Source organism: Phalacrocorax aristotelis, chromosome 2 (genome assembly GCF_949628215.1).
Source record: "Phalacrocorax aristotelis chromosome 2, bGulAri2.1, whole genome shotgun sequence".
Lineage (NCBI taxonomy): Eukaryota > Metazoa > Chordata > Aves > Suliformes > Phalacrocoracidae > Phalacrocorax > Phalacrocorax aristotelis.
Genome location: NC_134277.1, coordinates 50,901,745 through 50,915,831, shown reverse-complemented (window position 1 = coordinate 50,915,831; position 14,087 = coordinate 50,901,745). Strand labels below are relative to the sequence as shown.

Genomic DNA, 14,087 nt, shown 5'->3' with positions numbered 1-14,087 from the left:
TTGTGAGCTTCGTAGATACACCAGTGTGTGCTGGTTTTGGCTGAGAAGGGGTTAATTCTCCTCACTATGGGGGTCGGCTACCTTTCCAGCTTCCCGTGCTCGGCCGCGTGGCGGGGGGGGGGGGGGGGGGGGTTGGGAGGGGCAGGGCCATGGCGGGGGCGGCTGACCCCGACTGGCCAATGGCACGTTCATTCCATACCACGTGACACCGTGACCAGTATATGAAGGGGAGGCAGTTGGCGGCGGGACGGCGGCGGGGCGCGTGCGGTTCGTTTCGGCGGTTCGTTCCCCCTCTCCCCTCCCTTCCCCCCTCCCCCGGGGCTTTGCGCCTCTCGTTGTTCCCCTTTACATTGCATTTCTGTTGTTGTTTCTTTTAATTTTAGTTATTAAACTGTTCTTATCCCAACCCACGAGCGTTACCCTTCGGATTCTCTCCCCCATCTACCGGTGGGGGAGTGAGCGAGCGACTGTGTGGGGCTGAGCTGCCGGCTCAACCACGACACAGTGGTACAGAATAACCATGAGAAATGTTCTAGTGCAGTCTTTGGAAGGGGTCTCTAAATAGTCTTTCCAATTATAGAAAGCAAAAATCTTCTAATTTTGTTTGCAGTTTGGGATAGGGTTTTGTTTTTGCTGTTCTGATTGCCACCAGCCATTCAGTCCTAGCTGCCAGGATCAGCATGCTTGCACTTTTTGAATGCTAAATAAACATTTTTACTTTATGGCTCACAAGTGGAAGCATCTTTGATGCAGAGAACTAACTCTTCTGTTCCTTTTTCTCCGTTTATTTCTGCAGTTTGAAGAGTTGAAACAATTTTTTTGTTTAGGCTTACTTTGCTATTTTCAATTAAGTTTGAATTTTGGCAACTTCATCATTTCTGGAAACTGTACCAAAACTTCCTTTCTTTAGGAGGGATGTTTTGATGGAGAGAATTGAGAGAAAATAGGGGGAGCTGTCTCACAAAGTGTGTTATGTGGAAAGAACAAAAATAAACATAACTTCCACAACTTCTTGATATCTGCAATATTTTTAATATATAATACAAAACTTTAGGAGAGTTTATATTGGAGATAATGTGTTATATAACTCTGTGAGCATGAGAAAGGAGTAATAGATTGTATCCTATGGTCTTTCCTTGCCTACTACCATGTTCTAGTGACATATATAAGACCATAAAACAGGAGGAGAATTGAAGCAGCACTATCTTCTAAATCAGTAGAGTTTTAGTACTAAGACACGTGGCAAGCTGTCTTATCTGATGGTTCATATCTCTAATAAGCATTTTTATGTCAATAAGTAACTGAATCATGGAAAGAATTGCCAGTGAGCTTAATCATCTGAAACACCTTAATTATATAAAGTTTTCTCATTTTATTTTTCCTTTCCATAACACAACTGTTAGAGGCAGCTAACTGCCAAAAGCCTTTTTAATATCTCTTGAAAATAAAATTTCACCAGTAAGTAGTCAAAAGAGTTATTCTGATAATCTAAAATGTTTTGGTCTCAAAACAGGCTTCACAGCCTGCTATCACAAGTTTTTTCATTTTATTTTAATAATAATTTTGTATGATTTCTTTAAATTTAAAGTTTTTGCCGAGTGTATTTCTGTGTAATTGATGGGTTTTGGAGTTTTTTAGTAAAAACATTTCCAATACTAAGTATTATGAAAAATCCTTTCTTCTTTTATTAGTCTGAAGTGTGGCACTCTTAGTGCAGTTCAGTGACATGGGACTTCTTTCTGGAAAGTAAAATTCTATGTTTCAGAACTTTGATTTCTTGTAAGATTGGAATTCTTCTGAAAAGAAGTAGAATCTTCTTAGGGTTCTTCTAAGAAAAAAAAAAAAACAACAAAATTTTTTTTCATCCTTATTGCAGACTTTTAAAAATGTTATCTGTATGACTGGACTTGAGAGAGAGAACGCCTATGCTGAGAAAAACTTCCAAATACTCTAAAATGCAATTTAATTTTTTTTTCAAGGAAGAAAAAGATAATTGCATAGTTGAAAACCTCCTGTGAGTCAGTAGCAATTTTGATACTTTGGGTCCAGCTTTGTTCTGGGCAGACTTGATGGTGTCAGTTCCTTTCCTGATATGACCCTGGGCTGTCTATTGTGTTAATTTATTGGCAGCTTAAATAGACACAGTGTTACGGAATGAAGACATGGATAACAGGACAGAAAAAGTAAAGTGGTAATTCCCAAGCCTTTGCTCAGTTGCAGGATTTGTTTTAGTTTTGCTTTGTATCAATTTCTGTTAAAAGACTGACCATAAGAAATAACAAGGGAAAGAGAAACATTGAAGAATGATTGTAGAGGGCATTCAGGGTGTTCACTTGGAGGGAAGGCTATCAGAGGGAGAAGGGAATAAAAGTTAAAGAAAACAGCCAGTCACGAGTGTGCAAAGATAATTTGTGGCAATCTAACTTTGTTAGTATTTTTGTCGTTAAACTTAATACTAAGATGTGTGCTGGTATGTGTGCTCATACCTTGGCTTTCCACTTTTAATTAAAAAATGCTACAGTTCATTGCCCTGGAAGCAAAAGGAGGGAAATAAATGTCTAAAAGAATTTTCTAAACTACTTGCTTGAAATATATTGCTGCTTAAGCAAGCTGCCTATCATTCTGTCTAGCATGAGGCACTGGTTCTCTCCAGTGCATGGCAGACCTTGATGGTGAGCCGTATAAGCTAGACATAGTTGGTTAATCTTAGAATCAGAGTTTTGTACCACAAAGAAACCATTAAAGTATTCTGGAGAACTTAATCTCTAGCCCTTCATTTTGTGTGTTAGTTTAGTTGCTGTGTTGACAGGTTTGTTAGCCTATCCCGTGAATATTCATCAAACTGTACAAACATTACTAAGTCATGCAGTCAGCATTCCTTTACTAGAAGGAAGCCAACCATTGTGTAACTTACTGTGTTGCTTTGTCAGTAAAGAGCTCCGAGTTTTAATTCAGATTAAAAAAACCACACACACACATATATATAATAAAACATGCTGTAGGATGACGATGATGTTTAAGATGAAATATTAAAATTGAGGGTGTGGGAGGTGAAATCCAGTAGACTACAAACTCCAGTACTTAACATTTTTCATCTTTAGACTATGTAGTCAGTTAAATTATTCCTCATGATGTTTGCCTATCCTTTAAAAAGATATAGGAAGCGGGGTGGGAAGGGGGGAAGGTTAGCTAGTTTGGATGTAGGATAAGTTATAAAGTATATCAAGTGCTGTGATCACAACTCAAAATCAAGACTGTCTCCTTCCAAATTAGGGTCTGTTGTTTGTTTTGTTTTATGGTTGTTTTGTTTGTTTGTTTTTAATTTCTAAAGTGATATTTGTTCTTTTTCAAGCTAGTGTATTGATCATCCATCACCTCTAATTAACACTTCTTGCAAGGAGAAGGAATCGCAGGGTTTTTCCTGCCTGGTGTATTCCATTCCTCTCTTTCAATGTGTTCAACTTGCCAAACCCTTTAAAAGCCATTTTGTGAATTCCTTAATTACTTTTTTTAATAAGTAGGGATCTGGGCTTGGCAAGGGTTAAGGAGCACATTTCTGAAAGACTGCTTGTTAGAATGATTGGCAAAGTGTAAGCTTGTTGTTGTGTACCTACATTTATCAATATCTGAACTTCGAGATTGCCAGCAAATACAAATTGCTTTTGTTCACATCTGTTAACATCTTTATGCAAGCTTGATCAAGATTTAAGTCACTTTTTTGATTGCGACTTGTTACAGCCAGCAGGAGTAGGGAAGTGATAGTGCCTCTGTACTTGGCACTGGTGAGGCTGCACCTTGAATACTGTGTTCAGTTTTGGGCCCCTCACTACAAGGACATTGAGGTGCTGGAGTGTGTCCAGAGAAGGGCAACAAAGCTGGTGAAGGGTCTGGAGAACAAGTCTTATGAGAGGCGGCTGAGGGAGCTGGGGTTGTTTAGCCTGGAGAAGAGGAGGCTGAGGAGAGACCTTATTGCTCTCTACAACTATCTGAAAGGAGGTTGTAGCGAGGTGGCTAAGGAACGAGCGATAGGATGAGCGGAAATGGCCTCAAGTTAAGTCAGGGGGAGGCTTAGAGTGGATATTAGGAAAAAAATCTTCACTGAAAGAGTGGTCAGGCATTGGAACAGGCTGCCCAGAGAGGTGGAGGAGTCACCATCCCTGGAGTTGTTTGAAAAACATGTGGACATGACACTTCAGGACATGGTTTAGGAGGCATGGTGGTGTTGGTTGATAGTTGGACTTGATCTTACGGGTCTTCTCCAACCTTAATGATTCAGTGATTCTGTGATAGCATCTCTTTAGAAACTCAAAGTAATGTCTTCAATCTATATCTTCTAGGCTGCACAGTCAGTGCTGATTTCCCTTTTTGAACTCAACACTCCAGAGTTTACAATGCTATTGGGTGCTTTACCAAAAACATTTCAGGATGGAGCCACAAAGCTTCTCCATAATCATCTCCGGAATACAGGCAACAGTGGTCAGGTATCTACACCTCTCTTATTATTCATTCTGAAGTTACTGGTGTTTTGAACATAAGTCCATTTTGGCAGAGTTATTTGTGAGAGCAAGAAGGTTGGTAGAGAAGGGGAGGCAACCCAAATCCTGTGTAGAAATCTGTCTTTGTAGCAGATATCACTCTTTATGGAATGCCTTTTCTTCTTCCTCTGGAGAATGATACTTTCTGAGTCTACATTTCTTCCAAATGACTTAATAAGTTTGAATGTGCTTTTTAAGAGTAGTTTATCTTTTACTGTGCTCATTTCAAAGTTGTACCTGATTGAGGTTACTAATAATTGGTTAGCCAATCCAAGAAATAAAATAGAAGCTCTTGAAATGTTTCTGGGCACTAGAAAATAAATACAGTAAGTTAAAAGGGAAGCTGACGTCCTACTGGAGTATCTCTTCTCACCTCTCCTCCTCCAGGGATCAATGGGAAGTCCTTTAACAAGACCTAATCCACGCTCCCCAGCAAGTTGGTCAAGTCCTCTCACTTCCCCAACCAATACATCGCAGAATACTTTGTCACCAAGGTAATGTAGGCTGGTGTTGCTACAGTTGTGCATCTAAGGCTTGATTACATGTTATCCAAAATTGTATCCCCAACAGTGAAAGTGTGGAGCGAATTTTGCACAAAGTGACAGACGCTGAAAAATAATCCCTCTCGCTCCACAGAATGGCAGTACAGTGAACTGCTTAGCCTCCCTAAAGGGTCTGACAAGCGCCAAGGCTGGCATGAGGTGGAAAGAGCTGTTCACCTTGGAGTGCAAATGGATTAGCAAGAAAAGGAACAGAAGTGTTCATCTCTACAAAATGTTAGAATAGATCAGCTAGGTCATCAAACCAGACTTAACACTGGGAGACTAAAAAAGCAGTTCATAAAAGTTCTGGTCTTTAATTTTGTGGTACCAACATTGCCAGTGAAGTGGGTTTTGTAATTTTGCTTTTAGCAAGCAACTTACTGTGAAAACTTGAGTTTTATCAGTCCTCCTTCCTTTGGAACTATTTTCAGAAACAGAATGGTGTAGAAATCCCAGTTGTTTCATTCTCATAAGAGTAAAACAGAGCAAAAGAAGTTTTTTTTTTTCTTCAGGCAGATGCTGCTACATAATGCATCCCTTCTCTTAGCTAGCTACTGCCAGTGTACTAGCTACTTGTCCTAGCTACTCTGTCAGCAGCAGTATACTTACTAAGATGTACCATAGTACAGTTTTGTGGAGAGCCAGCTTTCTTCCTTAATGTGTTAAAAGAAAAATCATTATTTTATTAATGTTTCTTGAGTCTCTGTAGTTCCATGCTACTGTTATTTAAAAACATGGGTCACAAAATAAACCCATCTTAATTTCTATGCCTTTCTCTGTGGCCCCCAGTGCATTTGACTATGACACTGAAAATATGAATTCTGAAGATATTTACAGCTCTCTTCGTGGAGTCACTGAAGCTATTCAGAATTTCAGTTTTCGTAGCCAGGAAGATATGAATGAGCCTGTAAAACGGGATTCCAAAAAAGATGATGGCGATTCGGTGAGTATTTAAACTCAGCACATCTTGGTATCAGCAAACCAAGCCAATGACTGATTTATCACAGATGATAAAGCATCTTTTTCAATGGGCTTATATGTTACGAATTCTGAAATTGGACATTTCTCCTAAATTACTTCAGAGGTTGAGAAATATGTTCCTATCCTTGAACCACATTTTGGAAATGTACATGATAATTCTAAGTAGCATTAGCTGTTTGTTTACTTAAAATGTTAGCAATTTAAAAATAGGTTGTCTTGCAAAACAGCTGGAACTCAGTTTGAGAAGCCTGCGCTGTAATAGATGTTTTCCAAAGGTTTTATTTTATTCCATACAAAGCCCGTGGGTTTTTCAGTGCTACATGCAGTGTTTCCAACTCCTGTCTCTATGGAACTTTGGCTTTCAGATTTGTTGAGTTTACCAAATATGTATATGCTTAAACATGTTTTTAATTATTTGGCATCAAACTTCTGAGATAAAATAGTGACGGCTGTTTCTAGTTCATTAATTTTTTTGGACTATGTATACTTTCCTTTTTTTTTTAAAGGAAAGCAAGGTTTAGGGAACTGTTTCTTCTTATTTGAAGACTAGTTTGAAATTTTAGAAATTGGTAAACTTCTTGAAATTTCAAAGTTTTGCCTACATAGATAAATTAGCAATGTAGTTAATTGAAAAGTGTAAGCGTGCATTTCGTATGCTCATATGATAGTTCTTTTCCTGCAGATTTGCAGCGCTTCTGGAATAGCGGACCTACGAGCAGGAAGTGGTGTGAGCGATACAGGCCGAACAGCTCTTGACAACAAAACATCATTACTCAACACAATGCCTCCCCACTCTTCGCCACGTTCACGAGATTATAACCCATACAATTACTCTGATGGCATCAGTTCATTTAATAAATCTGCTTTGAAAGAAGCCATGTTTGATGATGATGCAGAGCAATTTCCTGATGGTAAGCTTCAGATTGCATTCTGTGCTAGAAGAAAAGTGGTGAGATTTTCCATCTTCTAGTTCATTTTCTGAATTTATTATTAGCAATATAGGTATCACCAGTCCTGCTTCTTTGAAAGGCTTTACAAATATTGTATGTCAAATTAGTTTCTTTGTTAGTAATCCTTTTGAGTGACGTTATTGGATTACTTGGTATTTGCAGAGATTAAGGGTAAAAGTGAGATAAATATGGAACTATATTTTATACTTCTGGCAGCACATCCTGTAGCAGTATTGTCAATATAAATTTACTTCTCAGATTACTTTACGATTGAAATTTGAAGGGGAAAAAATAATTTAAAAAAAAGAAGGAAGTAAAACTGGGTTAAACCAGTTTGGGAATTAGGTGAAAGATTAAGTAATTTCTTAGTAATATATTTGTATTTGAAACATGTCATTGGCATTTTCTATTGAGTAAACATTCTTTAAAAAACAACCAAACAAAACAAGTAGGTGCATTTCTCTTTTTCTATTTCATGAAGAGGTATATGGCCAATTATTATAATCTCAAAAAGATTGAGGGGAAAGCAAATTTTTACAAGTCATGTCATGTAAATATCAGTAATTAAATCCCTTTGTCATCCACATGCAGAGCCAGTTTGTGATCAGAATTCTGTATTACAGGGATCCTTTTGTTACATGGGATAACCCTTTTTATACCTTCTGACAACATATTTTTGGATATTGTATTAAACCAAAAGGAATCTGTGCTGTGCCAGCATGTTCTGGTTTTGTAAAAAGTCCTGACTGGCTGGACTGAAGCATCCCCATCCAGTATTAGTTTGTCCTGGCTGGAGTGGTAATGCAATGCATGATTTAGGTGTGCTCTTTAAAGGATCTGGGCAAAGTACTTGCATTCATTCCTGTGTTCACCCTTAGTTATACCATGTGTATTCTACCATTTATGTTAGTTTTAGAATTTCATCTAATATAACTTTGTGAAAGTGTGCATGAAAAAAAATACACTCAGCAAAATACTTTGTGCCTACAGTCCCCGAATTAGGAGTTGCTTGTCCCGTAAACCTGAAGCACTCATTGGATGTTAGATTTTAGTTTTCATGAACTCCACAGAATTGCTGCCTGTTTATGACTCATAGTCCAGTTTTTACGGGACTTCTAGCTATCCTCTTGTGTTACTTGGAGAAAGATAGGGAAATACGGGGCTAGGTGGGAAAACCTGAGCTGCTGATAAAGTCCCGTCAGCAACACTTGAGGCATGAATGTGTGTTCTGCAAAGTCTGTCTAAGAGTTGAAAATTTGCAGTGGAGGAGATGCCATAGTGTACCCCACATGGCCATTTTGCCTTTCTTAGAGTAAGAAGGTTTTCAGAGTAACAGCCTAAACCTTCCAACCACTAACACACTCTTTTTTTCCCCAAGGGAGATGCTCTTTATCTGAAGCACGGGGAAACCTCACTTTCTAAGTCACTTCCAGACTCCTTAAAAGCAGTCCACAGTCTCAGGTTGAAAAACAGTGTTCATCTTCAAAGAAGCTATTTATTTCAGCATACTTCCATAGATCGTGTTTTCCAAACACCTTCCTTTTAGCTGCCACTTGGTATACGGGCTTAAGATTTCTGCTTCTGCATCTTCCCTTACACTTACCGTCTTTTTTCTTTCAGACCATTCCTCTGATTTATCATGACAGTTTTCAATTTTTATCCTGTTTTCCAGAATGTTTGCACCTGCTTTTAAATTTGTCATCTGCAGATGTAATAAGTGGTCTCCAAATTCCATCAATAGCATTAACAGAAGCATCAAACAGAACTAGGCTCTGCACATACCTGGGCAGGATATTACTGATATCCTCCTAGATTAATAGTCACCCTTCAAGTGATTCATCAAGTTTTGCACCCACTTTGTTGGCTTTTCTGGCTGCCATGCTTGTGCAGCTTCTGTATTAAGTTGTTGTGGGTGATAGTAGGAAAATCTTTACTAAATTCAGGACATAGCTACATTTTCCCTTTTAACCCCCACACTGTTTATCCTGTCAAAAGGATATTATTTGATTGGTTTGCGAAGAGCTGTTCTTCATCAAATATTTCTATTTCTAATCCATTCAAGTGACAGAGTTGCATCCGCTCCTCATTTGTGGTTTGTTTTTCTTTCTGAAAAAGAAAGTTTGAGAGTAGACTTTGAATATTACTACTTTTACGCTTCATAGTTATTTGAAGGATGTTTGGAAATTAGATGCTCTGTGCTGAGTCATACAGAGGAATGGAAAATACAAGGTGTGAAGGCACATCCCTCTTGGTTCTCTTCATGTTTTTCAGGAATTCCAGCTATTTCTTCCACTAATGGAGCTTCTTTCCTCCCCTTATTCCTGCATGCACATGGATGCTACCTTCTCCTCTCTCTACCTCTTCCTCTATACATTCAAGTTGCCACTCCTTCCATTCTGATATTTCCACAGTGAAGATAACTTCGTTCAAACAGATATGGGTAGTTTTGCTAATCATGTGGCAACATGCATTCCCTGAAATAGGATTTACTATAGCTGTAGTCCTCAGAGTTTGGCAGAACAAGTGCAATAGTTCTGGTAATAAAAGTAATGGTCTTGCTTCTCTAAAAGTAACTGTCTGTTCTGCACATCTGTATGGAATAATAATCTGCCTAACACCATTTCAGCCTGTCCTTTAGGCAAACGTTAATGATCCATTTAGAGAGTCTGCAAAGCATGCATTTATACAGAGGCAGTAGAAGTGCTTGCAGAAAAAAGGTTTCTGCTTTCAGGTGCTCGTGCTCCTGATTATTTATGCAAAACAGAATGTAAATCAGAATGTTTGGTATAAAAACAGTGTGATTTTTAAGGTAACTGATGTGTGATTTTAAGGTACTTGGTACGTGGTATTCAGCTTTTACTTGTTTCTTTGTACGGGTGCTTTGTACAGCATTTATAAATTACAGTATTGAATTCAGTAATATAAGATGTTCAAGGGCTGTGGTTTGAGTATATGACCTACTAAATTCATTATGGAGAATGTATTTCATGTGTTAATAAATAGAATAATTTTAGGAAGGGCCAATGAAGGAACATTTGCATTTTATGTTTCTGTTAATTTATCCGAAAGTCTCAGTGCAAAGATGGAAGCTATATGCTTTGCTTTTCTTGAAGGCTAAATGGGTCTTGATGATGGAATAAAGGCAACAACTATATATTAAATTTTCATTATGACTATTTTTAAATTTCTTGACTGTCTGCAGATCTCTCAGTTTGCAGTCCAGTGGCATGTTGTGTTATATGGGTCATGTTACTAATGCATTTTTCCATCATCATGGAGTCCCCTCTAATCACAACTAATATCCAGAGCCATCCCATGATGACTACTATCAGGAATCTATGTGGGACTAATGGTCTTGGTTTGCTTCTATTTCAGCTATTTTGTACCAAGCACCATTCTTGTGCATTTTTTTCCCCATGTTTGTGTTAAGAGCCTAGTTGTTGCTGTGGAACCATGGCTTACAAAAGTCTAAGCAATTCTGTAATACTAACGGGAGAAGAGACAAATGTATCATCTTGAATGGAAAGGTCATATGGAAAAGGTAGCACTTCATGTATAGATGAGATTTAAAAGGATGTAGAGTACTTATCACTTCAGGTATTGCAAGCATATAAACTCTTGCAGTAAACTAGCTTACAGGGGTTTTTTTGCAATATCATTGCAGAGATTTTTGGCGATTGTAAGCTTGTTCAGCAATGTTGGCTGCACTGAAAATGTAGTAGCCAAATTGCAATTTTTGCAGACAAATTTTGGGAAAAAGATAGAAGCATGCTAGAAAGCCAGCTAGCCATCATAGAAAATATCCTTCAGTTGTACAGCAGGCACTAATGTGTTTGCACTGATCTGAGAACTGTATTTGTATATTCCTTTTTGACAGAGCCTCCCATGGACCATTCTGATCTGGTCGCAGAGTTATTGAAAGAGTTATCAAACCATAATGAGAGAGTTGAGGAAAGAAAGGCTGCCCTGTACGAGCTCATGAAGTTAACTCAGGAAGAGTCTTTCGGCGTTTGGGATGAGCACTTCAAAACAATACTACTTTTGCTGCTTGAAACACTTGGAGATAAAGAGGTAAATTCAGATTAATCCAGTTAAGAATGTTAACAAAGCACATGGCTTACTTTCAGCATCTTTGAAATCTGTGTGGGTTGTAGGAGGGGCACAAATTCCAGTTAGTCTTGAAAAACAAAAAACTGGAAATACAAAAATGTCATGAAGCCTGAATGCCCTGGTGGTGAAAAAGGCATCAGTAATACTTGCCTTCTCAAGTATTCTTATTTTTCTATTCCCACACGATAGATTAAATGAAAGATTTTGCACCGGGATTCAAAGCTTATCTATTAATAGCCCCTGGTGGAATCTGGACTATCAAAACATCATGTGTGGCAAAGCACTTAAATATATTTCTAAAATACAGTAAAGCTCATTGTGAAGAGACTTGAGTTCTGTGTAATTGTTCTGTACAAGGGCCATGCTTTCGAAATTACTGAGGATCAAAAGACACTAATACTTGGTTTTGATTTTCAAAAAAATAATGATTTGTCAAAGAAATTTCAAAAATATATTTGAATGATGTAATGCTAAAGGTTTTATCAGCACTTGTGAAGAGGAAAATTGTTTGTGGCTTAACTTCTGGGTAGTGTAGATAACTCATTTACGTTAGCAACATGTTTATGATGTGCCACCTGAATTATCTGCAAAAAGAGATCAAGAAGAGTGAGAAACTGAAATATTTTTCTAGCTTTATCTGTTAACACTAAGTTCATAATGTATATATGCATAGAGCAGAATCTGATATTTTTCCATTATCAAAGACTTTTCCAGCTCCTGAACAAATGTTAAAACATATGTCTGTTTAAAGAGGCATAACTCATTTATTTTAATATTAAATCTTTAGCATGCAATTAGAGCTTTGGCATTGAAAGTTCTAAGAGAAATTCTAAGAAACCAGCCAGCAAGGTTTAAGAATTATGCAGAGCTCACAATCATGAAGACATTAGAAGCGCATAAGGATCCTCATAAGGAGGTTAGTAAACAGTTATTCTGTTTGTCTGAGGTTATGACAAATTATTACAAAATGAAACAGCTGCCCAAAAAATGTTTGAGAAATTAGTCAGATCTTACTGAGGAAGTAATTTGTTCAATACCGAAGCATTAGCTGTTATTAGTTAACACGGGTGTGCCAGGTAAAAAAAAAGCCCTGCAGTTTTATAAGCTTTCAAATGCTTAATATCAGCCCTAATAACAATTGCCCTGGGAGCTGTCCAAGAGGACACAGCAACCAATGATGTGTCATTATAGCTCTCCAAGGAGTAACTGGAGGGAGTTTTTTTGCTTGTATGACGTTTTAAGACAGATACGGGTGTCCTGGTTGGATTTCGTTAAGGTTTATGGTTGAGAGATGGGACTGAACATGACAAGGAATTGTCAACCCTTTCCATTTTTAGCCAGCTCTGCACCACTCGAGAGAGTGGCTTTGAATGTTGTTAGGGGAGAATGCACAGGATCATATCAAAGGGAGGAGTTGGTTGTGGCCGAGAATAGTGAGGGGATTCAGAAGTAAAAGGATACCTGTAATCTTGCTCAGAAGTATTTGTGATGCACACATACACAATGAAGGATAATGCATGTAGATATAAGAAACAGAAATACAGTAATCACCCTGGTGTTAAACAGTTCACGTCAGTGTCACATGCTATAGAAAGAGTGCAGGTTTATTATTAAATGAGTACATCTTCTCCCTACCCTCGCTATGCAAGGGCACTTACTGTATATGGAGCATACTGTGGAGTTGAGCTTTAGAAGTTTGACTGCAGTTCCTCCCATACCAATGACTTTTGTCTGATCATCTGATACGCGTTTCTCTATTCCTGCACCCTTTTGATTTGTTTCATATACTGTATTTATTGCAGTGTCTTGTCCCCATCTTCCCTTCTCTGTTACTGTGCTTTTTCTCTCTCTTGGTTTTGTGTATATGAGTGAGAGAGTAGAGGGGACAAGGATGGAGAGAAACAGTTACGGAGGATTTTGTACATCAATGATGTACAGATGGCTGATTTTGTGCAGCGCTTTGTCCTGTTAGATGGCACACACCACAGCTACACTAACGTGAAGATCAGATGTGAATTTTCTCTTGTGCCCATGTTGTATCCTGAGGTTCTGTACCTATTGACTTCCTACCTGATTACTCTTGTACTGCTTGTTCTGCATGTTTTTCAGGCTTAAAGTACTTTCTAGTCAGTTTCTTTCAAACTTAGAGAGGAGGAAAAACAGCTAGATTGACTTCTTGAAGCAATAACCTAGGCATGTCATTGAACCTGTTTTGAGATGAATGTGAAAACATGTTTTGTTCAGTGATCACTGACATAACAAATGGCAACACAAGCAATTACAGTTGTACAAAGGTGGTGATATTTCAATATGTAGTTGGGAGGGTATTGCAGAATAGAGAAATTTCAGATCTAATTCAACAAGCAGGTTTGAAAAACTGATATGCATATTTTAGGACATAGATTAGTCACAGAACATTGGGAAGAGTCTTGTTTTTAGGAAGGTATGTCCCACAGTTGGAATCTTGTAAACAGATTTTCAAAGGGCTCTTTATTCACTTATTTTCTATAGTGTTGTAGAGATCTTGGTAGGAAATTTTTATGCTCGAGACCATTACTGCCAGGTAACAGGCCATAATAACAGTCTCTTGTATATAATTTTTCCATGTCTCTTATTCTTTCAATAGGTGGTGAGATCTGCTGAAGAAGCTGCTTCCATGCTGGCCACTTCTATTAGCCCAGATCAGTGCATCAAAGTTCTTTGTCCAATTATCCAAACTGCAGATTACCCCATTAATCTGGCTGCAATCAAAATGCAGACAAAAGTCATAGAAAGAGTATCTAAAGAAACCCTTACTCAGCTTTTACCAGAGATTGTGCCAGGTCTAATACAGGTAAGGAGAGAAGAAAGTGGGAGGAGGGGTGGGGGGAAGGAAAAAACCAAACAAATGAGACTGTGTATATATAAGAACTGCAAAGACTTCTTAAAAACAGTATCACTTGGTTCTCATGAAGGTTTTTATTTGTCTG

The 14,087-nt window shown here is 38.1% G+C and overlaps 1 protein-coding gene across 23 annotated transcripts in view; it reads left to right on the top strand.

The window, feature by feature from the left end:
• CLASP2 (cytoplasmic linker associated protein 2) overlaps positions 1-14,087 on the top strand; it is a 153,989-nt gene that overhangs the window by 135,384 nt on the left and 4,518 nt on the right. For all 23 annotated transcript variants that reach the window (XM_075083525.1, XM_075083523.1, XM_075083520.1 and 20 more), the window contains 7 exons: positions 4,338-4,481; positions 4,923-5,029; positions 5,867-6,020; positions 6,741-6,969; positions 10,886-11,079; positions 11,906-12,034; positions 13,745-13,951. In XM_075083525.1, coding sequence (XP_074939626.1) covers positions 4,338-4,481; positions 4,923-5,029; positions 5,867-6,020; positions 6,741-6,969; positions 10,886-11,079; positions 11,906-12,034; positions 13,745-13,951 — 1,164 coding nt within the window. The remainder of the gene's footprint in view (positions 1-4,337; positions 4,482-4,922; positions 5,030-5,866; positions 6,021-6,740; positions 6,970-10,885; positions 11,080-11,905; positions 12,035-13,744; positions 13,952-14,087) is intronic.